Source organism: Corvus brachyrhynchos, unplaced genomic scaffold, assembly GCF_000691975.1.
Source record: "Corvus brachyrhynchos isolate BGI_N302 unplaced genomic scaffold, ASM69197v1 scaffold381, whole genome shotgun sequence".
NCBI classification, from domain to species: domain Eukaryota; kingdom Metazoa; phylum Chordata; class Aves; order Passeriformes; family Corvidae; genus Corvus; species Corvus brachyrhynchos.
Genome location: NW_008236219.1, coordinates 315,972 through 343,291, shown reverse-complemented (window position 1 = coordinate 343,291; position 27,320 = coordinate 315,972). Strand labels below are relative to the sequence as shown.

The following is a 27,320-nucleotide window of genomic DNA, read 5'->3' as shown; positions in this document are numbered from 1 at the left end:
CGGCGCTGGGGCTGCGACCCGGCTCCGACGTAGAGCTGGAGGCAGTGGAGCAGGAGCCGTGCCTGGACGGCTGGGAGTACAGCCGCGATGTCTATCGCTCCACCATCGTCACCGAGGTGCGCGGCCGCGGGAGCGGGAGGGGACTCTTGGGCAGCCCCGGGGTGCCGTGGAGAACCGTGGGGTTATCGCAGCACCGGTGCAGCTCCGCCGCGTTCTGGGGTTTCTGCCGGCACACTGATCTGCTGTGAAACTTGCCATGCGGAGTTTATTTTGAGGTCTTCTGTTCGCTTTCGTTTGCATAAAAACGAGGAAGGAAATTTTTATAGTGAGGGTGGTGAAACCCTGGATTGCCCAGGGAGGTTGTGGATCCCCAGTGTTCAAGGCCAGCTTGGATACGGCCTTGAGCAACCTGGTCTAGTGGGAGGCATCCCTGTCCATGGCAGGCACTAGATGATCTTTAAGGTCCATTCCAATCCATTAACATTCTTTGTTTCTATAATGAGCTTCGAAGTGCAGCCTGTTTCCTTACCCAGCGAGACTGGTCACCGTGTGTAACTGCTTATTGATTCATCAGGTATCTGTGCAACGGGCTGGAGCAGGGTCAGCACTGGGTTCAGCTTGCTCGGTGTGACAGAGATGTCTCTTTGAACTGTGGAGATCAACAGCATTCGTGTTCTTCCTTTAAAAAAATAAAGGTGGTAGAACTCATAGAACCACAGAGTGGTTTGGGTTGGAAGGGGCCTTAAGAAACATCTAGTTCCAACCCCCTGGCCATGGGCAGGAACACCTTCCACTAGACCAGATTGTTGCAAGCCCTGTCCAACCCTGCCTTGAACACTTCCAGGGATGGGGCATTCATAGTTTCTCTGGGCAGTCTGTGCCAATGTGTCACCACTTTCAGAGTTGAGAGTCATCCTGAGTTGTGCAAAATGCACAGGTTGGGGAGTCCTGGTTTGATGCTTTATTCAAAGGGCCCTGAACTTTGCCGTGTGCCCACAGTGCCTCTGCTTTGGTCTCTGTGCTGGGACAGGTCATGTTTTTGTCTGTGCAGATACACCCCTTGAGTGTCAAGTCTGGGTTGTGGGCAGCCAACCAAAGGTGAAGCTGTGCTGATTGTCACTCTGTTTTCAGATGAAAGCTGTCCAGGCCCACAGCTGCAGGTTGACTTAAGGAGCAAGGAAATGGATTTTGAGGAGTACTTTTGAGGAATACTTGAATTTCAATACAAGTATAAGCCTTTTTCAGAAGGCTTACAAAGTTTGTACACTCCCATTGCCTGGACATAAGTTTTATGGAGCTGGAGCTCCATAAAAATCTGCCATTTTTTCTTGCTTTGCACATTGGGTTGTGATCAGTGTTTGGATAGTGATGAATGTGAGTACTAAATGATCATAAGCTGATCTGGGCACAGAGGACTACGGGTGACTGGGGAACACAGAAGAGGAGCAATGGCAGCAGAGGGAGGATTGGAAATGGGGACATTGGAGTTGTTGAAAACTCAGTCAAGGGTTTGAGCGATTCTGACAAGTGGCGCAAGGCATTGCCTCATCTGTTTCTAATGAACTGCTGTCTTCCTCGAGAGGAAAGCTGCTTAGAATTTCTAGGCTGCAGTCCTTGCTAAAATGCACTGTTGTGAAAGGCTGAGTGCTCTCAGGGCAGCGTAAGGCAGTTGGCATCTTCTCAGGCAGGCCTGTTCACAGGCGGACACACGGGTGTTGTTTTGAGTGTTGTGCTATGATGGTTATCCTGGCTTAGATATGGTGCTTTGTTTTTGGAGCTTCACTCAGCTTTGGCTTGATATAAATTAAAATGTCTTGAGCTATTGGGGTATCATCCAGGAGTTTTACAATCTATAAGAATAGGGAGCTGCTGACATAGTGCTGAGACTCCCCCAGCCCTGGCCCGTTGTCTGTGTGACTTGGCAGATGTCCCGTGTCCGTGGGAGGCAATGTTTGTCTGCCCAGGCATCGTGCACTGAGGCAGTATTTTTTTCTCCTTTAATATCAGTGCTTCTGAGGGTGTTTTGCAAGAGCTGTGGCCTTTCACACACTTACAGGTTTTCAGTGTTAAACTTGTTTAATTTCTTTGCTTGGTGGTGCTGCTTTTATGATTAACTAATCTTGTGTTTAGTTGCATATCTCTGACTTGTTGAATAATCATGAGGACCTTTGTCCCAGATTTCTATAGCTGACACTGGGAGGGGGAAGGGGGATTTTTTTTTTAAAGAAAGTTTTTTGCTGAATCTCTCATGAATTTAGAGAAACCTTGTTTATGGTTCTGCTTTTCAGGGGAGACTTAAAACATTCAGTTCTCTCTCACTTGAAGAGAGACTTTCTTTTCTAACAGACTAACAACAGAAGGTTGTTATTAGCCAGTCTGCAGTATTTAACCAGCTCCAGTGTAACAAAATCCCATTCTATCTTTTACTCTTTGAAATGCTGTAGCTCAGGGGACAAGAAGGGCTTTATTTTGGCTCAAGAAGCCAACTGTGTAATTCTAATTCCTCCACAAGTCCTGTAAAAAATGAATGTAGGAGTAGTAAAAGTTCATACATGGTAGTAAAAGGATTAAACCAGGAGTAATTAAGGGAAAAGGTTAACTTCTGCCAGTCATGGCTGTTATGGGGCTATACAGAATAACCTGGAGTAGAATTGAGCAGTGGAGTTAAGGGCATGAGTGCACTAGAAATATGATATAATGGGGTGTTAGATGATACATCAGTCTGAACATTTTAGTTCACACAAGAGTAATTCTTAAACAGTGAACAGACACTGAATTTTGGATACACTTATTCATCCTCAGCTTCTAAAAAAGTTGTTATATTGGTCATCAGTTTGAAATCAGTGCAGGTGGTATATGCCAGATTTGCATGGTTTGTTTCTGTTTTGCTATTGGCAAACTTTAGGGACTGTTGGCTTTTGCAGAGGAAGAATGCACATGGTGGGAATTGCCAGGTGTTCAGAGGCTTAGTGCAGGGTTGGTGTTCCATCCTGTATGGGTGTTCAGGGAGAGAAAGCTCTGTGCAGAGACAAGGGCCCAGAGGTTTCCATTCTCTACACCCCAGGGATTCAAGTGCCCTGCTGTGCTGTCAGACCCCACTCCCTGGAGATGAGTGGGTTATGCCGGGGCTTCAGGAAGCAAGGGGAGACTGCAGCAGTGATATGTGGACGACACATGGCCTCTGTGGCACAGATGGTTAACCAGAGGTTTCAATGTTCACTCTGTTGGAAGGCAGCAAGTGAAGGAAAGTGTTGTTTCACTTTGCCAAAATAAAAACACAGGCTTATGCTAGACGTTGTAATTTATAGAGTCATAGAATCATAGAATGGTTTGGGTTGGGAGGGACCTTAAAGATTATCCAATTCCAAGCCCCCTGGCATGGACAGGGACACCTTCCACTAGACCAGGCTGTTGCAGGAGTGGAGCCAGCAGCTGAATTGTAAATCAACCCTGTGTCATCCAGGTTCAGTTCTCACCCAACTCTTCATTAACATTAGCCACCTCCATTATTTATCATCTTTTAAAACAGGTGCTTCTTTGTTATTGTTGTAGGTTAATATCTGCTTATCTTTGTGGCTGAAGTTCATACTGAGAACTTCTCATCTCTGGGAGCTGGTCAAGCTGTGGGAAGACCTTTAGGTGATTTGCAGGTACAAAAGCTTAGTATTATTAGTCTTGTCAGAAGAAGGAAAAGAAAGTCTAGTTTTCATTTAATAGGTAAATATGAATGTCTGACAGATATACAAAGGTATTCGTAAAATGCTGTGTTTTTCAAGGTGTGATTTAAAAAGCACATCATGCAGTACTGTTCAGAATTGTACAAAGTGCAGGTATTTCTGACATTGCAATATAAAATAAGATTAGTATTATTAAAGAATGATAGGCCTGCAGTTGATATTGTTAAATGGAAGCAGTGCTCTTTCAGAGGCACTGTGGACAGTTAATGACAAGGTAAAATTCCCTTTATGTCACCTTTACTTTTAAATTCAAACTCACCTCAGGCTTCTCAGTTGCTGATGGCAGTGCCCCATTTCCTTTTTCTCCAGCCATCTCAAAAATGTGATGTATGGGGAACAGTTCAGTTTCTGCGCTGGAATTGTAAAATATTTGGCAATTTCCTTCATGTTCTATGCAAGTTTTATCTCTGTAAAAAAGTAAAACAACTAGAGGGGGGAAAATCAAGCAGAATACGTGTTTTGTAGATACAGACTTCTGTTTGCTTTAGATAATAAGCTTCAATGTAACATCTAGAACTTCTAAGTATCTGGAATATACAAATGTGTTTTTAGAGGAAAGGGTGTTTAATAACACTCATCACCCTCAAGTAAGCAGAGAATACTTGTATGGATATAAACAAAACCAGATTCAGAATCAAAGGTTGTCAGTACTTGATTGTGAGACTGAGATTTTTTTGAAGAATCTGCCTCTATTTGGTGAGAGGAGCAAGTGGAAGGAGAGAATACAGGGTATTGGCCTAGCTTCAAAAAGTCTTGCTAACATGTTGATTTTTAAAAAGAAAATATTAATACATGGAACTACCCACCTAATTTTTCAATTATGCATGTTATTCTCAGGAAGACAGGAAAAGAGTTTAAAAAAATAAAATAAAGGAATGGGAAGACAGTATCTTATAGCTGTAAAATTTTTTTCCTATAAGGCTTTTCCTTGTAGGACAGGAGTATAACCAAGTGAGGCTCTTGAAGTTTTGTATTTGTCGCAGTCCAGCTTTGTTTAGGGTTCTTGTAATGGCATTGGGGAAGGGTCTTGAGTTTGTGGGAGGGAGGAGATCTGAGGGAGTAATTTATAGAGTTTTTATTTTTCTTAGTTTTGTCACTGGGCTTGCCTTTATAGCAAAGGATTTGGAGACATGGTTCCAGGCAGCTGGCATGTAAGAGATGAAGCAGAATTTGGAAAGTGCTCTCCTAGAGAGGTGTGTAAGTGATGACTGTAAGTGCCTGGGACTGTTTCATACTCAGGCCCCAAACCTGTGCTTGAGAAGCAACTGCTTCAGTCCCTCTCCTTTTTGGTCCCCCTGCCTTCTAACCCAAACTGTCCACATTCCTGGCCATGTCCATAGCCTGTCTTCTTTTCTCCATCCCCTCTTCCCAGCTGTCTTCACCAGTGACTGTCATCAGCCAGGAATCTGCTTATGGAGGTGCATAAGCACACCCCAACTCCAGTGCACAAGTGATCATTTATGCTGGGTGTGAGGCTGCTGACAGACATCACCCAAACCTGATGAATTGCCTAGGAAGTACAAAAATCACAAAATATCTCTAAGATGAGTAAGAAGACAAGTTTAAACTGCAACAGAGGATGCCCTAGAGTTATAACAAAATAGAGCAAGAATGCTCTATTCCATTGGGTACCAGTGTTGAGCAGCTCGATGCTTCACAACATCAGCAGCTGCTCTTTGAAAACAGAGCGGAAATGTTTTTCTCCCATTTGAAGCCCAGATACCTTGCCAAGGTTAACCTTATCTTGTTCACTGGGGCAAAGGCTGTTACAGCTAGCAGGCTCGTTCAAAGGATACTAAGAAGTGAAAATAGCACATGATTTTAGAGCACTGGGTCACATTATGCTGTGTCCAAACAGCACTGCCAGCAGCAGGGTTTAATTAGTAACTACTCCTGGGACACTTGCTCTTTTCCATGCTGGTCTTCCATCAGTAATGCTTTGGTGACTTCCTCTTGGACAATGTGCAGTTGAGGGAAGGATATGGTTGCAAAATGATTCTGGAAGGCTGATGCCATCATCACTGACAAGCAATATAATAGACCTTATAGGTGTGTCATTAATAAGTTGAAGACTTTGACATTTATTTACTGCGGCAAAGGGTAATGGACCTTAAAATCCCTTTGTTCTAATTGTTGTGCTTCTGTGAAGTCTGTAAATAACTGGTATTGAACAACCAACGTAGTTCTACTTGGAAGTTTGGTGTTGAAGTTCACTTTGGTGCCCGGTTCAAGTGGTCTTAAGCATGACAGCTCCTCACCGTGCTTTAACAGAGAGGCCAGAAAAACAATCTGGTAATCATTGCCACATTTGAATGCTCAGTATAATGCAAGAAGGTTTTGGCAGAGCTGTGCTAAACGTTTTAATACCATGAACTTTTCCAAGAAAGGTCTCCAGTGATCTGATGAAAATGTTTGTTATAGAACACAAACATGTCAGTGTCTGGAAATCCCAGTGTTCTGCAAGCCTTGTGCCAAAGTGCAGGGTGTAGGACAGATGAAAGGAGATGGTGGACTCACAGGCACAGGGTAATCAGCTGGAAAGTAATGACCTATTTAATAATCACAGACTAATCACCAAGAAAGATTTTAGTTGAGTTATTGAGGATGTCTGACTTCAGTAGTTGATACAAAGATAACTTCTTGTGACTAGGCAAGTCTTTATAACAGCAGGATTTGTATTTGTGGTGTTTGTTTCTCTGGTAGGTGTTATCAATACAGAGGAATATTATAACCACTGAAACCTTTGGCCTGTATAAATTATAAATTTGATAACAATCATTTGCTGGTATTTCCAAGTTGCCATGTATATTTTACTTAATCTTCCTAGCTGGTTTAGCCTCTGTGGTCATCACAGAAAGGCTCAAACTTTCTTTAATCTATAATGAAGTACAGCTTTTGTTGAATAATACAGATTTAACTATAAATGCTAATTATAGTTCATAATCTAAATGATATTGATAACTATAGTAAGTTCAGTTCCTTAACATGAGTGGGATACATTTGTTAACACATTAGAAAGCCACAGTTCTGGAAGGAGCTTCTGTAGTGATGCTTAATCGATGGTGTTGGTGGGATGTATTGGAGCACTGCTGGAGTGCTGGTACCTGAGCTTCAGGTGCTGTGAGGCTGGAAAGGTCTGCGGAAGAAATGTTGAGGGTTATGAAATCTGATAGAATGAGAGATTTTACAGACATAAAACCACAAACAGATTTATCAATGGAGAGATTATGAAATGACCTGAATACAGTTACAAATTGGAAAAAGGTGCATTTTGACCTTAAAAATAATAATTATGATGACTCTCTTATAAGATAGTGTAAGGACTGGCAGCTAAAGTTAGACAGCTGATGAGAGTGCAGCCTGTGTGAATGGCAATATTTCATCTCTGGAACAGTTCCCAGTTTTAATTCAAAATTGGATGCTATTCCATGAAATAAGTGATGGCTCAGTTGCATTTTGACACAGGGATCTGGCAGTGGAAGGCCATTGCTGGTGTTGTTCAGTCTCTGCATAGTTTTAAGTGATCCTCCAGCCTTAAAACATGGACTAGGATGTAGTTGTAGCATGACTGTTAACAGGCTGAGGGCTGTGAGATTCCTGGAGTCAAAGGCTTAGTGCTGAGGAGGTGGGGCTGGCAGACAGCAAAACATCAGCATTCCCACATGTGGGACTACGGATGAGATGGGTGGGGGAGCTGGGACACACAGCAACTGCATTTCTTATGGAGCAGATCAAAGCATTGAAGGGTGTTCCAGTACAATTTGAAAAAAATATATACTGAATTATTTGTAATTGGGAGACAAGGCGGATTAATTATTAAGGTAAGGGTAAATATTTTCATTTAAGCCTTTTTAATACAGGTTAAAACGTAAAATTTTCCATTGCTAAAACATCAGAAGGGAGCCGTTTGAATAACTAAGCTCAGGAGGGTTTGGTCTCACATCAGAAACATCTGCAGCCTCCCAGTTTCTCTCCTGCAGGGCTGCAGCACCTGCCCTCTGGCAGCAGGTACTGGGAGAGCTCTGGGAACTCCTCCAGTCACAGCATAGCTGTGAAGGAGGGGATGAGGGATCCCTGCTGGGTTTTGTCCTTTCTTCTAATATTTACACACTTTTTCCCCCCAGATAACCAAAACAGAACTAAGAATAATAGTAGTTTATGTAGATGGAAAAATAACATGAGTGCTGTTTCAAAAGCATCTGACTGAACTGGGTAGGAGCTTGAAAACTATTGAAGACTTTATATAATAAATATTTTCTTTTATTCCTCATTTTTGTTTTAATTTTTGAAATCTTTGTTTGCTTGGTGTATATTTCAGTTTGTATTCCAAAGATTCTAATTGAAGTTAGTTAGATTTCCAGTGAAGAATGAGCAGTCTCCTGTCTCTCAAAACCATATTAAAATGTAATAAAGAGGCTCCTTCTTTCTATATTCTTGTTTCAATAGTTCAGTTTTTCTTAAATTTGTGAATTTTTAATAGGAAACATTACTATATGCAGGGAAATCAAGTTAGGGAACTGTTTGCAAGGTCATGCAGTGACAAGACAAGGGGGAATGTCTTCATACTGACAGAGGGCAGGGTTATATTGGATATTAGGAAGAAATTCTTCCCTGTGAGGGTCATGAGGACCTGGCACAGGTTGCCCAGAGAAGCTGTGGCTGCCCCATCCCTGGAAGTGTTCAAGGCCAGGTTGGACGGGGCTTGGAGTAACCTGGGATAGTGGAAGGTGTCCCTGCCCATGGCAGGGGGTTGGAATGAGATGTCTGTAAGGTCCCTTCCAGCCCAAACTATTCTGTAATTCTGTTCTCACTCCTTCCAAACCCAGCTCAGCAGAGTTTAGGAGGGAGGGGAAATCCTGTTAATTAAAAGACTTTCCAATTCTCTCTCCCTGCAGTGGAATCTCGTATGTGCCAACGACTGGAAGGGACCTCTGAGCACCTCCCTGTTCTTTGTGGGTGTCCTGCTGGGATCTTTCATCTCAGGACAGCTCTCAGACAAGTAAAGTATATACCCCAGAGCTGCTGTCTCTTTGATGCTCATTTGTAGGTAGTTCTTGTATGTCAGCTTTCCTACAAGTGTGTTTCTGCAACCACTAATGTGTCTTTGTTCTGTGAATGTCTAACCTGAGTGTATACAGAGTGTGTAGAGAAATGTCCTGAACTAGAACAGAATATTACAAAGATTGTTAGTAGGTGTTATCTATATCTGTTTGTTCTTGCAACAAAATCACTCTAGAGCAAACTGCTTTTATGCCAGAAAACAGGCATAGGAGATAAGTTTTGTCTGGAAAAATTGGATCAATGACATTCTCTTCTATTTTGGACTATGTTCAGAGGGATCCCTGAGGCTTGTTTTCCTTTTTTTTAGGTCAAATTGGGATTTCTCTTTTTATAAACAGCTATAGCTTCTCTTTCTCATCATGAAATACAGCATTGAAGTCCAATGATCTGTGTTTGTGGAAGCTCCAAAGCATAAATGCTGTTCAGCTACTCCAGAGAAACAAAACTTTCTTGTTTATAGGTACAAACATTAGAAAAGAAGGAAGGCGCTATTAGTTTTTGTGATGCCACCAGTTGGTTCTATTTTGTATAGCTCAGTTTTTCTGATTCTCTCCCTGGGCTTTGCTGTGCAATGCATTGTGTGCTGTCTTCCTAATTCCCTGAGAACAGTATGTGGTCCTCTAATTTGCTGATACTTGCAGAGTTTCTGTTTCATTGAAACATAATCTCTATGCCACAAATCTTGTGGCATCATTTAAGGCCTTTCCATAGTTTCTTTCCTATCAGGTTGGACCAATCTTGAGCTCAGAGACAGTGATCTTTAAAAATTAGCCAGGCCTCCTGTACTTCTCTCCAAAGCTATATGCCATGATTTTTTTCCAAAGAAGTCTCTGGGCAGGCCAGTGTTTGCTCTCTCTGTGAGCCTGCCTTCTGCTTTGTTCCTCCCCTCGTGATCCTGCTCTTCAGCACTGCATGGCCAGCAGGCTGCTGCCAGCCTTCACACCCCCAGACAGTGCTCCCTTATTTGTGTGGAAGTCCAGCAGTGTCTCCCTTTTGTCAGCTCCTCAACCATCTGTGTTAGGAAGTCATCACTGGTGAGCTCCAGAAACCTCCTGGGTTTTGTCTTTCCAGCGTGTCCTGGAGTGATTGAAGCCCTTATGATGGCCAGTGCCTTTGGACATAAGGAGGGTTCCCGTGGTGCCCTGCAGCAGGCCCTATTTGCTTCTTTCTGATCAGGTGGCTGCAGCAGACACCTGCCACCCCTGCTAATCCCAACCCATGATTTCAGCTGGCTTGTCACCCATCCCCAGGCAGAGCTCCATGCCTTCCTGCTGCCCTCCCATGTGAGGGGCGATTCCCCTCCTCCCTGTGGGGAATCTCTCACCACCTTTTCCTGGTCCTACTGCTTCAGAAGGCTTAGGTACTTCCTTCCAAAGAGGTCTTTGTCTGCTACAAGGATCCCGAGTGTCTCCCATAGTGACTACCCGGCAGGTGAAGCAGGAGTTGTTCCGGTGCTGGAATCCATGAGCTTCCTACCTTCACACTCCTGGCAGTCTCCTGCATCTCCTTCCCGTAGTAGCACAGATCCTCACCAGGTGCAGGTGAGGAGGCCATCGATGCAGCTCATCCAATTACTTGTAGCCACTGAAGGACAGCAAGCTCCTGGTCAAGAGCTCCTTCTCTCCATGAGGAGAATGCTCCAGTGAGGCTGCCTACAGTGTTCTGCTGCCTGCGGTGAGCCTGAGACATGAAGGTTGACAAAGTATTTGGGGGGTTCAAGTAACAGTCTGTTCTTCATGCATTGTGACCCACCTGATGCCCATGGCACTAGCTGTAGACCTGCAGATCAACTTGGACTTTGGAGTTGTGAAACCTGCACTCAGCATGTCCTGTCCCAGCAGCGTGGGGCTGCCTGGGCCAGGACATCAGCAACCACTCCTAGAGCAGCTTGATGGGTTTAGTTGAATTTCTTTTCTCTTTGTTTTTTGGGTTGGTTTCTTTTAATACTTCATCAGGAGATCTTCTAGAATCCCTTAATTTTGTTCATTTTTAAACCAAATGGAATGAAGATTGTGGCATGGGGTTGCTGACTGCCAATAGCATCTTCCAAATCTGAGTTTTACCTCTTCCAGAAGCCTTCGTTTTTTTTTCTTTTTCAACATGTTGATCTGTGTCATGGACTCTGTGCTCCTTGGAGGAGGAGAAGCATTGGATACTCATGCACTTTAAGTAACTTGTTCCTGATGATTTGTTTCCCGGCTCATCCTATCAGTAAGAAAGGAATAGTGTTCCAGCATATACTTAAAGACAACTTAACTAGCAGCCCTTGGAATATTACTTTCTCTTGGCCAGTGATTTTTTTAATGTGTTTAGAATAGTTGTGCCTGTGTCACATTTCCTGAACCTCTGCTTTTTGCAGACATTTTGTATCTCTTTAAGTATGCATGTAAGTAATTTTATTTTTCTGTTTCTGAAGATTTCATTCATTGTTGTTTAATCATATATTTTTTCCCCTTCTCTTTCTTTTTTTAATCTGTCCGTGGAAGGTTTGGCAGGAAGAATGTGCTGTTTGCAACTCTGGCAATGCAGACTGGCTTCAGTTTCATACAGGTCTTCTCTACCAGCTGGGAGATGTTTTCAGTGTTGTTTGTGCTGGTTGGCATGGGACAGATATCTAACTACGTGGCAGCATTTGTTCTTGGTATGAAAGTCCTGCTGGGCACTGCATGTGTCCTTTCATCTTGTGCTTTTCCTGCTCCTTTTCGATATTGTCTTAGGGTTGATTTGTTTTGCCAAGCAACGCTGTTAAGAGTGTGGTCTCACCATGCGTGGATAACCTGCCTTCTCCTTGGAAACTTCCAGCTGATAGAGGTGCAATTCGAATTAGTTCTGTGGTTGACCATCCTAAAAGAGGCGAAGCCCCAGAACCTGACTATTTGAAATAAAGTCCATCTTCTAGTTGGAGAGATAAGACATGTGAGACATGATTTTTTGGGGTTTGGAACTAGATGATCTTTAAGGTCTCTTCCAGCCCAAACCATTCCATGAGTCTATGATTTTTCAGGGATTTCTGATGTCCATTTTGGGGCCTAAATACCTGTTCAAAGACAACCAAGATATGTAGATTAATTTTTATAAACTCTTCTTTAAATAGCCTACTGATGTCCATTTTGGGGCCTAAATACCTGTTCAGTTTAAAGACAACCAAGATAGGTAGAGTAATTTTTATAAACTCTTCTTTAAACAGCCTGTAGTAAAAATTTAAATGTCGTCATGACTTTTGCTTTGTATTACTTTCAAGCTACCTAAGACCTTATTTAATCATGGGAATGTGAATTACCTCATGAATCTCAGATTTTTTAAAAAATAAATGATTAGTGTTGTTTTCAGTGACCTCACTGTCCAAAGTACCAAATGGTGGCAATAAATTCCTTTTGAGGCAAGGAAGGCCAGTTCAGGAGTGAAAGCAGTGCTTAGCTAACCTCACTGCACCCAGCCTTCTGCAACTGCTGGAATCTTCTTTGATTTCTGTGGAAACAAGAAAGATTGTATTTTTTTTTTCTCTGTCTTTTGATTTGCAGGTCCCAAAACATTTCAGGGGGGGGCACTGACCCCTGTTTGTGCATTTAATTCCCCTGCCAGTAGCCTGGTCTTTGTGACCAACATGAGTTCCATATGTCTACCCAAAAAGACTGTGAGGTTTTTTGGTTAAATAGTCTTTTAGAGGGTGATACAGGTTGGGAACTTACTTTAGGCACCTTTGAATTATTCTTTAAAGAAGCTGGTTACTCTTCATAAGCTGGAGAGGATTCTGGAGATCAAGCTAAGGTTAACTGATGAGAATGTCAGGTGATTTCAGCTCTTCAGGTAAAATGTGAGATTCTAAAAAGATAAAATTACAGAAATATGACCTACATACTGAGCTACAGAAATGTTATGTGGCCCAGTTCTCATTCTTTTACTCGTGTAATTACCTCCATTGATGCAGGATCGCAGCATGAAGCAGCTCTGTGGTGCTTCAGCAGAGTGCTATATCCTACAACTCTGCAGTGCATTTCAAAGCCAATTGCCCGGGGTATTTTTTTTAAGTTACTTAGTTGCTATTAAGTTAAAATGTTAATATCCCTTTGCTGTTTTGAACAGGCACAGAAATCCTTGGCAAATCAATCCGTGTGCTGTTCTGCACACTGGGTGTGTGCATATTTTACTCATTTGGTTACATGTTGCTGCCACTGTTTGCTTTCTTCATCCGAGACTGGCGGATGCTGCTGCTGGCTCTTACCCTGCCTGGGCTGCTCTGTATCCCACTCTGGTGGTGAGTATTAACTAACTTACAAGACTTTAGTCTTTAGAAGGTCCTGTCTGCATATTTTTAAGATCACTTCAAGCTAATGAAATTCAGGAATGGGTGGGTGAAGAATGGATGTTGTGTCCTTTACTCTCCCAGTCATTTAGCTGTCAGTCCATGGTGTTGTATGTGATCTGACTGGTGCCCAAAAAACCTACTCTTCATTTTCTGTAGGCTTTTGTAAAATTAAGTCTTGTACATGAAAAGAAAGCAAAAAAAGGTCAATAAAACTCATACTTCTGCACCAACTGAAATTCACAGGCTTTTAAGTATAGGTCTGATCTAAGGGCATAAGGAAAAACCAGTTGTTCTGGGCATTGGTAAGGTGACACAGATATGACAAACTACAAAACAGTACTTGCGCAGCTGTGGGGCTTCCGTGTTTTCTTCTGTAGTTGTTAAAGTACTGCTTTTGGGTGGCATGTAAAGCTGAAATAGTCCACATGGTGGTGGTGTTCCTTCACTTACAGTAGCAGTTGTGTTTGTGCTTCCATCCGGGTTCTTACACAATCGAATGGGTGGGGAATTCCGCTCTCTGACTTGCTTTTCTGTGACAGAATTTCCAGTTACTAATTTTATATGTGTTAGCCTCTAAGGATATGCTTCTTAACATACAGCGTGCTGCTTGTGTGTTCACATTTCTGAATTTCTTTAATTAATGTTTTCCCTTACTTTGAATGTTTGGATTGCTCTTTTTTCTGAGTTGTTGCTAATTCCTTCAGCGCTTCTGAAATCCATAAGGGCATATTAGTCTGGTCTTGTTCCATTCACTAGTCTGCTCTTGTAAATCTGATTTCTGTTGTCACTGCACTAATTCCTGCAAGATGTGGCATGTTTGGAGATCTTCCTGCCTGCCTGGAACAATGTGTATTGGTGCCTTCAGCAGTGCTTTCTATGGAAATGCAGGCTTGTTATCCTGAACCTTCTCTGCAGGGTCATTCCGGAATCTCCACGGTGGTTGATCTCCCAGGGGAGGTTTCAGGAGGCAGAAGACATCATCCGAAAAGCTGCAAAAACTAATGGCATTACAGCCCCAGATGTAATACTTGACCCTAGTGAGGTAAGATTTGTTTGGCAGTCCAGTTGTTTGCTGGACTTTATGTAAAGCAATTAATTCCAGACAGATGAATGGAGTTATGCCTGCACTGTGTTATGTGCTTCTCAAGTGGGTGAAAGATCATCATTTTCTGCTGAAAAGCACAATACCCTTTCCCTTCATTGAGATTTGCAAAGCCTTTTCCCATGGGAATGCCAACATGAATTCTAACGCAAACATCTTTTTCATCCAGTTTACAGCTGCCCTTTTTCCTTTAAAACTCTATTTTTCAGGGGAGGATAATGAATTTGAGGTGCCTATTGCTTAGTGATCTAAATACTTGCACCAAACAGATTCTGTACTTACTCAGTCTGTAATATAACTCTGTATAAGTCTAACACGGGGCTAATCCTGGCCAGTGACATTGGAAATACTGTTATTCTAGTTCATACTCAATTCCAATTTCTAATCCACGTTAAGGAAAGCAAAACTTGAGCCCCTTTCAGGTGAAGTAGTGACAGGTATCTTTCCCATCTCTTTCTTCCTACATGTCCCTGTTTTCTCTGGAAATCTTCCCTTTGTCTGAGCTGTTGGGTGCCCTTATGGTATAGAAGCAGTTCCATACACATTCAAACATGACCTCCAAAAGTCAGATAAACCATTTGCATATTCCAGGAGAGTGGGCACCTTCCTTGACAGATCTCCAGAATCTGTCTGGGCAGTTGATGGTTGACAATTGACAGTGTCTTGTCATTTAAGTGAGAATACTTATGATATATATATATATAACGAGTAGAATATACTTACTTGCTTTACAATGCCTCTGTCCTGGGCTAAGGAGAATGGGAAGCCATTAGGCTATAGGTGTTTGCAACTGAGATTTGAAACAGGTTCCCTTGTGTTGAAGTCAGCTGAGGTGCAGACAAAGCTGTTTGTCCAGACTTATTAGTAGATAGTAGGGCAAACATCCTGATCTTACTGGAACAGAGTGAGAATGCCAAGAAAACACACTCCTGATACCTTTTTCTCTGGATCTTCATTAGAATACAGCTTTTCCTTTTTTTTCTTTTTCTTTCTCATGCTGTAGCCATGAAAACTAATCTCCAGCACTGCAGCAGGAGAACAGAAAATAAGCTCTGGCTCCAACACCTGCCTAAGGTCACTGTTCCCGGAATCTTCACTTTTGTTCTTAGAAACACTGATATGTTTGCTGTCTCTGAATGGGGTTGGTTAGTGAAGCAGCAGAAGGCAGGGGCAAGAGTAGGGATTTTGTTCCAGAGAGTGCTGGACAAGGGGAAATGCTGATGTTGCAGCAGGGTGGGCTGGAGAATGTAGTGCATATTTACAGACATTAGCACCTCAGCTCTCAAAAATGTACTAACTTTCTGACGATCAAAGGAAAATGAGCTTGATCAACATGCAGAACTCTGTCCGTCTCTTTACTTTCTAAGGTAAAAGTTGTGCTGTGGCCAAAAGATCTGTGCAAAACTCCTTTGCATCAGTGGTGTGTTTATGCTGTTCTTGTGTCTGCTATCTGAAGAGCTGGAAAGCAGAAGGTTTACAGCCTCTTGAGGGTTTAGGAAGCATGTTTATCCTGCAGAGGTGCTCAGAAATCTGGCTGGCCCTTTGCCTTCCTGCATTTGGGATGGAGGAGCCACCTGAGCTTATGTTTGGAGAGTCCCTCAAACACCATGCAGCTGGAGAGAGGCAACTGCAGAATTTTGATTCCAGAGATTTCAAGCCAGTTGAGGTCCAGGAGGTGACAAGTCACAAACCAGCTGCGGAGCACAAATAGGGCCTGGTTGGTTGAATTATGCCTTAAGAGGGGGACAGAAATGTTTGGATGATAGGTTTCATTTCGAGCCATCATTTTGGCTTCCCTGCCCTTCTCTCATAGCTTCTTGTTTGAGCCTGTCCTGGTAAAGATTATGTTGTCTGCTTATCCAGCTCTTAAAAGGCAAGGGCCCTTTTTCTCATCAACTGACTCTGAATTTTTCTCTTCCTGGTTTTGTTTTATGGTTTGCTTGTTTCTTCTTTTTTTTTTTTTTCTTGGCAACAAATAGTGGCAGAACTGGAGGATACTTAGGAAAGATCATGTGATTTATGAGAAAGGGCTATGAGCTGTGAAGTGACTACAGTTTGTGTGATGTAAGTTTGCCTGCAGGCAGTAAAGGTAAAGGACTGTTTGCCTTTTGTAGAAAATGGGATTTATGAAAGCAAATACACTGAAATTTGGCATGTACCAGACTGCTATTTCATTATCCAGATCTTCAGAACCAGCTGTCACTTAGAAAAATTACTGCAGAGGTTACACAAACTCCAGGTTGCTTTATCAGAGCTGATAGTTTTAATCAACGGAATTTATCCTCTTAAATCACCTTTTCCATATTTTGAAAAATCTCTCCCTTGGTCCCCCTCTTTAGGAGTCTAAATTAAAGTCCTAATTAAAAAAAAAAAAACAACCTTTCTTTTTTTACAGTCTTACCAAGCACAAAACTTGTTCTCATACTTCATGGATGATTACCCTTGCATTGTTTACATGGAAGTGATTTTATATTGAGGGGCTGGAAAGTTTAATGGGAAAAGGAGAAGTTTGTTGTCTTTTTGTTTATATTCTTAGAAGATGATCTCAAAAACAGACTAGATAATGATGGGCACTCTTCAGCTTGTTAGCCAGTTTGTCTCAGTTTAAATACATTACTCTTAGGTCCAGCTTGAGGAGTCATTTACTAACTGCCCAGCTGCAGTTTAATCTTGTTGACTGTTGCTGTGTCTCCAATGGACATAGAGGACAGTTTATCACTTTTTTTCCTGGTGTTTGAAGACTATTCTGGGTCTTTTAAGATGTCCTTGGTCTTCTGGCCCTTAGGCTAAAGAAACCCTCTACTTTTTTTCAAAAGTCTCATCATCCTTATTACTCTCTTCCCAGTATGAGTGCAGTTGATTCACCTGATTCTTAAGGTGCACTGCTCAAAACTGGACATAAGAACCCTTCCAGTAGTGACATACAAATCATGAATTAATGCTGTTGCTTTATAATTCAAGTAACAAAATGCAGTTGTTTTGTGAAGCCTCAGGCAAAGAAAATTATTGCTATAGAATCATAGAATGTGCTGAGCTGGAAGGGACCCACACAGATCATCAAGTCCAACTCCTGGCCCTGCACAAGACACCCCAAGAGTCACATCATGTGCCTGAGAGCATTGTCCAAATGCTTCCTGGGCTGTGTCAGGCTTGGTGCTGTGACCACTTTCTTGGGGAGCCTGTTCCAGTGCCCAGCCACCCTCTGCGTGAAGAACCTTTTCCTGATACCCAGCCTAAACATTCCCTGACTCAGCATCACGCAGTTTCTTTGAGTCCTGTCACTGGTCACGGGAATTAAGAGTTTCAGTCTAAATTTTAAGTGACTTTAAATTAGAGAGGAGCTTCTACTTTCACAAGTAGTTGGCTCTTACATGTGTTTTGTTAGAAGTCAGGCACCTGTTTCAGCAGATCAAAATACTGAGGTATAAGTTGGTTTCATAATTATTTTTTCAGGAAGTTAAAGTTCCCATGTTTTGTTTGTTGTTTGCTCTTTTACAGCTACAAGATGTGAATTCCCAGAAGCAGCAGACATACACCATTTTGGATCTAATGAAAACCCGAAATATCCTAACTATCACAATTATGTCGGTGCTTCTTTGGTAAGCAAGTGTGATTCAGGAGTATGTAACTTTAAATACTAAGGTATTCTGAAGAGATACGGACAAAACAGCTCAAAAATCAATGACTAGCTGGCTGAAATAACAAAATTCCGGTTACATAGGTTCTTCATTTTGGTGACAGTGTAGAAACACATCTGGATTGGTGTTCCTTTCTGAAGCAGTCAGGCTTATCCTGAAGTGAGCAAGAATCCGATCCGCTGGCAATGGATGTGTGGGAATGCTGCCTGATCCTGGGCCTTGGGGAATGTTCTTCTCATGGTAACAAAGTCTTTTTAGAGGAGTGAGTCATGCCCTACCCCCAGTGAGACTACTTCTGCCCAGAGAACTTTTGCCCAGGGATCTGAACATAATGCCTGACTTAGGGGAGAATCTTTCCATTTCTTTTGTATTGGCTCTTAAAGGGATAATGCTGCCTTTTAAGTTCTCATATGAGTTTTCCCTATATTTTCCTGCTGTCTGCTTTGTCTACTTGTCATCTTCAGCTTGGTTTTCACTAGCTGAAGCCATACTTAATGCTCGATTTGATTAAATGGTTGTTATTTTCCTTTTCTAGAAATCTCAGTAAAGCTGTAAACAGAGAGAGGGTAACTTACAACCTGCCAGAGGCTCTACAAGTGAGGTTTAATTAGTACATGTACCTAGTGACCAAACCAAGAAGGTCCCTCAAGTGCTTTGGAGCCAACTAAGTTCATATGCTGCCTTTTTTGAACAAAGTTCCTGCGCCTTAGTGAGGCAGAGCCTTGGAGTTCACTCCACTGACCTGCCAGCACATACAAGATGATGTGGCATCTTGGGTCAGAGGATGATTTGGCTAATATTTAAGCCAGATTCTCTGGTCCATCACCAAGCACAAGGCCACAAGCACTGAGAAGGGAACCTGTGCAAAAAACAGCTCAAAAAGTAGAGTAATGTTTGTTCCTTGCAGAAATGTCAGTAAGGTGTCTATATAATGTCTTACCTCTCAAGTCCAGTCACTGACTCTCATGTTTAATCGGAAGTGAGACTGCCCTACTTCTCATCTCCTTGATGTGGGGCAGTAGCTCCTGGGCACAGCCAGTTTTGTTTGTGTGGTTGTAGAAATCAAAGGTAAAACCTGTTTGAACAGCATTTTTGGTAGGATGAACCAGCTGAGAGAAACACTGACATGACAATATGTAATACATTCTATTGGATTCAGTAACCCACACTGAAGGGCTTTTTACCACATCAAAAATCAAGTTTTATGATAGGCAGGAAGAGTCAAACAGGTACTACAGTTGACTTGCACAATCTTACCTCATCTTGCAGAAAAGTATTCAGTTAGGTTGGGCAATTTTTTCGCTATTCTAATTTGCATGTCAGTGACCTGATCTCCTTTAAATTAATTTCCCAAAAAAGAAAGATATAATGTCCTGTGCTTCCTCACAGCACATGGTTTTCCAACCCATGGTGGAAATATACTGATGGTATATTCTGTGTCATTAATTAAAAGTTCTCACAAAAAAGGGCTATAAAAGAGGATGATTGCAGACAGCAGTATATCACCTTTACGTAGTGCTGAGTGTTTTGTTAATTTTGACTAAGTAACAGGCCATTAAACTATACCCTTTGCAGGGTTTGTACCAGGGATGAGGAAGTTTGGCTTCTTGGCACCCTGGGATGTGTAACTACCACTAAAGTTTTCCTACAAAATATATAACTATATCAAGGTTTGCCAGTGTGATAAGCTAAGGCAAACTGCTACCAAAAGGGAGTCCCAGCATTACAGTTTGTATATAAAAATAACTCCAAGGAGCACAGGGTGTGAAAAACACTGCAGAACTACTTCTGAGAACAACAGCTTAGGTCAGGGCACCACAGCAGCAGGGAGGGGGTTACTCTCAGCTGGGTCACTTCATACCTTCCCAGGTACATTAAGCAACTTTATTTTAAGCAACTGGACCATGAAGGCTCTTCCAATATGCAGTGAGGAGGAGGAAGAGCTAATCTTTTGTCAGTGGTGCACTTGGTGCTGTGCCAGTGATTTTGCTCCAGGTTCTGTTATAAGGTAGATGCTGGAGGAGATGAAGTGCCAAGTGTTCTGTGCGTCATGTTTGCACCTAGACATGTCCTGATCCACTGCCCATTGTTTCCTTGTTTACCACGTTATACTTGTTGGTGAAGCTTAACCTTCTCTACCCAGCATCTCGCAAGATATGACAGGGTTTGTCTCCAAGGCCAGTTGTGTATTTCCCTGGATCACATGAAAGCCAGCTCTCATCTGTCAGGAAATTAAGATGGCAGTGGTCCAGTCACCAAGCTCTGTCCTGCTGCACTGACCAGCCCAGGCACCCAGCCATGCCAATGTGATTTGGATGCTGCCCAGCCCACCTGGGGCATGGCAGAGAAAATCATGGGCTGTTTGGGCCTGCCAGGATGCCATACTCCTCTTCTCTGACTTCATATGGAAAGCTGCTGTAGGCCTCAGCAGCAATAAAATTCAGCAGCTCAGACTTTCAGATTAAGGCTATAAACTATAGGAATGGTAACTGCTGCATTACTGCAGTGTGAATGACCATCGCTTTCCTCCCAGGGTAATGTATTTTTTTCTTTGAAATCAAGAGCAGTCTGAAAGATCAAAAGCATCTGCATGGTTTAATTGTTAACTTGCTGTTTCTGAAGTCAGCACTTCAGCTGCTTCAGAGGTGAACAAGTCTGCCAGATGCTGAATTTGCCTTACACAGCCATTTCTGTGCTTGATGGAAATGTGGAAGAGGTTCATGCCAACCTGAGGAAGAAGAGAGATTTGTTTGACCCTGCTATTGTTTCTTTCAGGATGATAATATCGGTTGGCTATTTTGGACTTTCTCTTGACACACCTAACTTGCATGGAGACGTGTATGTGAACTGCTTCCTCTCAGCAGTGATTGAAGTCCCAGCCTACATCATTTCCTGGCTGCTGCTTCGCAATCTGCCCCGACGGTACTCAGTGGCTGCTGCGTTATTCTTGGGAGGCTGTGTTCTTCTCTTCATTCAGCTGGTGCCTTCACGTATGGAATCATTAGTTGATCTCACATATGTATGATAGGTGACGTGCAGTACCGTGCACAGGGCGGATGTGGAGGAAAAGTGTCCTCAGGGAAGTAAATACAGATACTAATGTCCTATCTTTGCCCCTCTTCCTTGGTTCTCAGTGCTCTACACAAGGAACTCCCACAACATGTCATTCAGATACAGTTTGAAAGGTGGGGCATTGGCTTTGTGATCTGTTGGGATTAGAGTTGTAGTCCAGTTTTGCCTCTAAAGTAACATCTCTGTAGTCCTGGTAAGGTCCAGGTGTAAAACCAGGACTAGACTAATCAGAATTTGGTAAGTGGAAGTTACCAAGAGGCTGCCAAACTCACTTCCCAAACAGCTATTGATGACTTTAGAGCTTGTTTAAAGTGTTACATTCAATGAAGTCATTGTGGAAGCATTTTTGATAAGCAGAGATGCTTGTACTGAATTACTGTTAATAGTTAAAATAATGTGTAGCAACTGAAAAGGAAGGCCAAGTAACATTTATTGGATCTCAAACTGTATGTATCTTTAGTCCAGTTAGATTAATAGGGCTGTGGAGTCATTACTGATAATAATGTTGAATATAAGGGGAGGTGTTGTTGCCTAGGACTCATTTACAAATCAAAGAATATACAAAGGAGAACTTGCAAGAACTACCTTGTTTATTTTATACAGGTAGTATGTGTGCTGCATTCTCAGGTTTGTTTTTTTTTTTCCCCTGTTCTTCGAGTCAATTGGACACTGATATGATCTGTTTTGATTTTCAAATCTTAACTGTCCCAGTTAGTCAACCCAAATTCCTATAATTAAATTACTATCGCTAAGAATGTTAATGAAACTAAGAATGTAGCTAAGAATGTTAATGAAAAAACAGGTTTTTAGGAAACCTAAAATAAAATTATTTGTTTCAAATGTTTTACTTCGTTCACTTTATTTAAAAGGGATATACGGCTTTTTTTGCAACAGCAGAGGTCTGGCCCCTGAAACCTGAGAGGATCTCAGCAGTTCTGGCTCTGTTCTTATTTTTTACTTGGCAGGAAGCCCCATTCTCAAGAGAAAATGGAAATGTTGACTTCTAGTTATTTAAAAAATAAAAAATTAAAAAAGAACGTTGCTTATGTTTGTGGATATGTACAGGGAAAAAAGACTCCAGATACTGCAGTTAATTAGGCAGGAGTTGCACAAACACAAAGGAATTAAGGAATACCATGAATTGCGAGAGCTAAAGTCCTTACTGTGTTTGGAATTCAGATATTCATGCGCTGTCTATTCTACTGGTGATGTTGGGGAAGTTTGGAATCACATCTGCCTTCTCAATGGTTTATGTTTACACGGCTGAGCTCTACCCAACAGTAGTAAGAAACATGGGAGTTGGAGCAAGTTCCATGGCCTCCAGACTGGGCAGCATCCTCTCGCCTTACTTTGTTTACCTTGGTGAGTTAACTGGTCTGCTGGAGAGATGCTCTGGAGACTCAATTCTCTTGCCTCAATAAGGACACTTCTTACAGCTATTTATTTCCGCTCTCTTGAGTTCCTACAACACCATTTATAACAACATATACTTTGAATGTTAGGCTGTGATGGGGGTTGGTTGGTTTTGTTTTTACTGAAAGCACAAATCTTGCACTGGTAAAGCCCTGTACCTTGGTACAAACATTACCACGCTACCCCAGAATGGTTTGGGTTGGAAGGGACCTTAAAGATCATCTCATTCCACTCCCCTGCCATAGGCAGGGACACCTTCCACTAGACTAGGTTGCTCCCTGCCCTGTCCAACCTGGTCTTGAGCACTTCAGGGATGGGGCATCCACAGCTTCTCTGGGCAATTATCAGAGACTTAGAGCTGATGCTACTTTTTTTTTTTTTCGTGTGTGTGTGTTTTCCTAGGTGCCTATGATCGATTCCTGCCTTATATTCTGATGGGCAGCCTGACTGTGTTGTCAGGAATTCTGACACTATTTCTGCCTGAAAGCTACGGTATGCCTCTTCCTGACACCATTGATCAAATGCTGCTGGTGAAAGGGTAAGTGCTGTCTGATCTTAACACGGCTCTGCTCTGGGGAGTGGACTCGCCTAGGTATGATCAGAGGGAGAGGCTGGTTTTGGCAGCAAAGGTAGTATTCTGTTGAACAAAAGCTTGGCTGAAGTCTTGGTCCTTCTTCCCAAGTGTAAATGTTCATGTGTACATCTCTCAGCTCCAAATTTATCATTTGACTCTGATGACTTAATAGAAGTACATCTGAGGAATGCATTTTAAAAATGTGTTGCTTTATCAAGGTATAGGGACACATTGTGGGTTATAATCTATTATTTTAGGTCCTGAAAGTGTCCTAAGTGCTGGGGAAGAGCTGAACTTTTCCAGTTTAGTTCAGCTAATCTAAGAGGCACTGAGAGCGCTTGGCCTTTTGTCATGGCTCTGGTTGAAGATGACACATGAGCGTAGATGTAGTAGTATAAGACCTGTTCAACTGAAGTCAACAGGATATTAAAATTAGGAGGCTGTAATGTCAGACAGGATTCCGATTTTTTTTTTCTAAGTTCTCTGATCTGTTTTTAAAGTTATTTTCTTTTTTCTTTCTTTGACCCCCAGATTAGAATACAGGCCTCCATCTAGTAGCACGAGGGATTCCAAGGAGGAAGAAGAAAATCCGGATATTTTTAAAAGCACAGCTTTTTGATGGGACTCCTATGTACTTCCTGGTGGACTGAAAGTTAAATGGACTTTTCTTCTGAAATTCATTCTAGAAAGGGCTAGTGGCAACCCTTTGTTTTCTGTAATTTTAACCTTATTTATTAATTTAAACACTGTGTTCCCAACCTTCTCTTTTTATATGAACATAAATACTTTTGTAGCCTTCAATGAGATTTTTCAGCCACGGTTGTGTTCCTGCAGTACTACGATGGAGCAAAATCTGATCAATCCTTTGTAACTCTACATGTATAGTTCAGCTGAAAGATACTTGAAAATGAGTTCAAGGGCTGGCAAGGTGCCTGGATTATTCAGTGAACCTTCCCCCGAGGTAATGCTTACATCAAGAGGTAAAAATTGCCTGAAAAAGCTGCTCATTGCTTTTGGTTCCTTGACTTCTGTTTCTGGACAGGAAACTTATTTATTATAGTGAAGGTTATGAGAATGCGCCTCTCTGTGATCTTCCTCAAATGACTTTGCATGTGCTGAATTTGTTACCAAATTGAGAAAGATGCAAAGAAAGGTTAGAGTTAATTCTCAAAATCTGATATGTTTTTTTCAGCATAGACTGAAAGGATTGTCTTGCTCAAAGTATTTAGCACTGAAATTTTGTTCACAAAATTCACTTGATTCGAGTGCTGGATTTCAGCTGTACCTTCTTGGTGAAGTTGTTTACATCTGACCTTGGATGTGGCCTGTTTTCAGGCTGGATTTATTCTAAATAATGCAAATGGTTTCACCTGTGTATTGAGGGAGTGGTGTTAGTTTGGGCTTCTCCCCTTTCAGTGTGTGGTGGAAGTTTTATGTGTAAATTGTTTTAATGTTTTCTGTGCAATTTGGATGACGGAAACAATTCTCCTGTCCTATGTTTTCCCACTTGTGCATATACACACTCACACAATTAATATATTCAGTTGTAAATTTTTGTGTTAATCATGCCACTGCATTGACCTCGTCGTGGAATGTACTGAGAACAAAACTCCGAATATATTTCTGACCACTGGTTCTCGATCCTCAAGCGTCAACTGTATGATTGCTGTGAGGTCTGTTGTTCCATTTAACTTGTGGAATCACTGAATTGCTTTTAAATCGTTTTTTAAAAACCCAGCAAACCCACAGATCTTGTTGACAGTCTGCCAAGATACTGTTCTTTGTGCTGTGGAGTTTGGCATTACCTGTGTTTTGTTAAATATACATTATATCTGTACACACAGTCTCTATTTGTGCTGTGCTGGTTATAGTGTGACAGGTGTGAACGGTGAAAGGTTTCTCTCTCATGGCGCTTGTGTTTTGTTCTGTCTTGTTAAATTAAGACAACAATAATAAACAGCCTAAATCTTTGTAGCCTAAACTCTCAGGGTCCTTACTCTACTGCAGCGGCTGGTTGGGGAAGTTTTGCATTTTCCTATGGTATTTAAATATGTAGGTAGTGTTGGCTGATTCCAGTCTTTCATTAATCAATATCCCAAATTCTGGCCTTGGTAACAGACTCCAGCAGTGGGACTGATGTGTGCCTTGGACTGCTTGTCAGAGGAAGAAAGCAGAAATGCTGTATAGACTATAGTGGTTTGGTTTGGTTAAATTCTTCCTACCAGTGTCTTGAGCTCTAGGGTTTGCTTCACTTTTTCTGCATTTTCTCACCTCTTTATTTAGGATTTTAATGTCCGAATGCAGCAGGAAGCTGACCGATATCACCGGGCCAGAGAATGATACTGACAAACATAGTGTTGTCAGCTTTCCAAGGAAAGAAATCCAAAGCTTGGGTCAGGTTGTGTCACTCCTATTTAGTAGGTTGACAAGCCCTGAGCAGGCAGGTTTAAAATGCAGCGTGTGATTTGAGGCTACTGCCAAAACTGAGAATCTGGATTTTACAAGCCTCACTGCACATCACAGAACAGCCTTGACATGAGCAAATGCATGTCAGGGGAGTGCATGTAACAGCCAGTTCCCCTTGCCCAAAAATATGACCTGATTTGTAAGGCTTACAGCCTTAACTCATTGCAAACATAAGAGTATGTTGTAAAACGTACAGATATTTTCCTTTGTAAACCTTATGTCTAGGAACTGGAACATTGAGAAGCAGCATTTTTTGTGTGTGTGTAGAAGAACAATCTGATAACCACAGGAATCTGAGGCAAAACACATTCAGTTGCAACTTCCTTGTAATGAATTTGCCAGTGTAAACAACCATGTCCCATAACTCTCTTCCTGTAAACAGCTTCAGAAAATACCCTGAAATGTAAGATACATGCTTGCCTGATACATGATTTAGTCTGGAAATTCCAGTCCTAAAGTGCAATGTCCATTTAACATCTGTTTCAGGTATAATTTCTTACTCACTGTTTTATCAAAGTATGTGCCTTGAAAGAGAGACTTTTGCTCTTGAATATTTAAATATTTTAATGTTTACTGAAGTTCTTTGTGAGGTTTTCTGTTGTTATTGTTGGTTTGTTTGTTTTTTTTTAATCCAGAAAAATCAGGGAATTTCCTGGTTGTGATTAATACTACAAAACTCAATGGCAATCACTTTGTGTCAAAAAAGGGTTTTTCCCCTTGCTTATGTTTTTAAAAACAAAGTCTGAGTCAGAAATGTAGAACATAACTGATACAGCAGACTGGGTTATTTTGTACTTACTGTTTTATCCTACTCTTTTCAATTTCAGCTCTAAACCGAGGATCTTGTTCTAGTGGGTAGATAGAATCCAGCTAACAGGCATCTCCAAAAGAAACTGAGGAAATATTTTAATAGACAAGATATAGATAAAAGGACCTGATACAGTCATGGGCAAATTTTAGAGTGGCAGCCATGCTGGCAACAGATATGATTTGCAGCATAGAGTGTGACGACAGATACACCTGCAGAATAGGGAGAAAGGTCAGAATTGACCTTTGGAAGAGGAGTTGTGACAAACCTGTGTGCTTATGCTGTGGAGGAGGAAGATGAAATAGACTTTGACATCTAGACTGACCTTAACCTGGGAAATCCTGCATGGTTTGGGTGCCTAAAACCTGTATCACAGCAGCAATCCATGTTATAGTTACCTAGTTAGGTAGGATTCCTGTTGCCAGAGAACAATCACAATGCAGTTATCTTCACCAAGGGAAATAGTGTATGGCCTCAAGTTGGGGACAAGGATCTCTTCCTTTCCAGATCTCAGGCTGACTCCTGTCATCACCTCAGGCATGTCAGATAATCCTGTGACTTCGGTTTCTTTGCTTGCAAGTGGAAATGCCATTAACTCAAAAGGTACCACAACTGCTTGTGATGTTTGTGTTCCACAGTCAATAATTGTTAGAATCTCTGACTCTCCTGACAGTGAATGTAATTGCTCCCATGAGCATCATTTAGTATTTCATCTTCCATAATGAGGCAACTTTGGCTGACTTCTGACATTATTTTGTGAAGAGGTGTGAACCCTTCCCCCCTTTCCAAGTGAGCATTTGGGGTGGGTGGGTACACAGGAAGGGGGTGCATTGCCTAGGGAGCTGGACTGCAATACCTGTTTCAGTATTTGTAAAATAGAACCTTACCCCTGGCAGTTGTAAATGATTTTCTAGAAGCATGGAATCGGCTCAGGACCATAAAGCCTTACTTAGAAATGTCTTTGGGAGTACCTTAAACTGGTAATGGCCACAGCCTTGTATATAGAAAGATATATAAATTTCTTCTAAGAATGTAAATATTCCTAGCTGTACCTACATTGATTCTTACCCTAGTTTTTTTATAGAGAAATGCTTGTTATTTGTAAAATTCAGAATAAAATATCTGGAATTATCTTTAAAATTA

The 27,320-nt window shown here is 41.8% G+C and overlaps 1 protein-coding gene across 1 annotated transcript; it reads left to right on the top strand.

The window, feature by feature from the left end:
- The first annotated feature begins 6 nt into the window (after positions 1 to 6).
- Positions 7 to 27,320, top strand: LOC103624221 (solute carrier family 22 member 5). Its single transcript, XM_017746848.1, has 10 exons — positions 7 to 116; positions 8,633 to 8,736; positions 11,285 to 11,439; positions 12,882 to 13,053; positions 14,020 to 14,146; positions 17,705 to 17,805; positions 20,620 to 20,834; positions 22,096 to 22,278; positions 22,732 to 22,867; positions 23,435 to 27,320. Exons 3-10 carry the CDS (start codon positions 11,322 to 11,324, stop codon positions 23,520 to 23,522), a joined length of 1,140 nt encoding a protein of 379 aa, XP_017602337.1. The 5' UTR covers positions 7 to 116; positions 8,633 to 8,736; positions 11,285 to 11,321; the 3' UTR covers positions 23,523 to 27,320.

Excerpts from the sequence above, each read along its gene's own strand:
- LOC103624221 (XM_017746848.1), top strand. The coding sequence starts at position 11,322 with ATGCAGACTGGCTTCAGTTTCATACAGGTCTTCTCTACCAGCTGGGAG. Across the intron at positions 13,054-14,019 it reads CTCTGTATCCCACTCTGGTG|GGTCATTCCGGAATCTCCAC; the intron begins GTGAGTATTAAC and ends CCTTCTCTGCAG. Across the intron at positions 20,835-22,095 it reads CATTCAGCTGGTGCCTTCAC|ATATTCATGCGCTGTCTATT; the intron begins GTATGGAATCAT and ends TTTGGAATTCAG.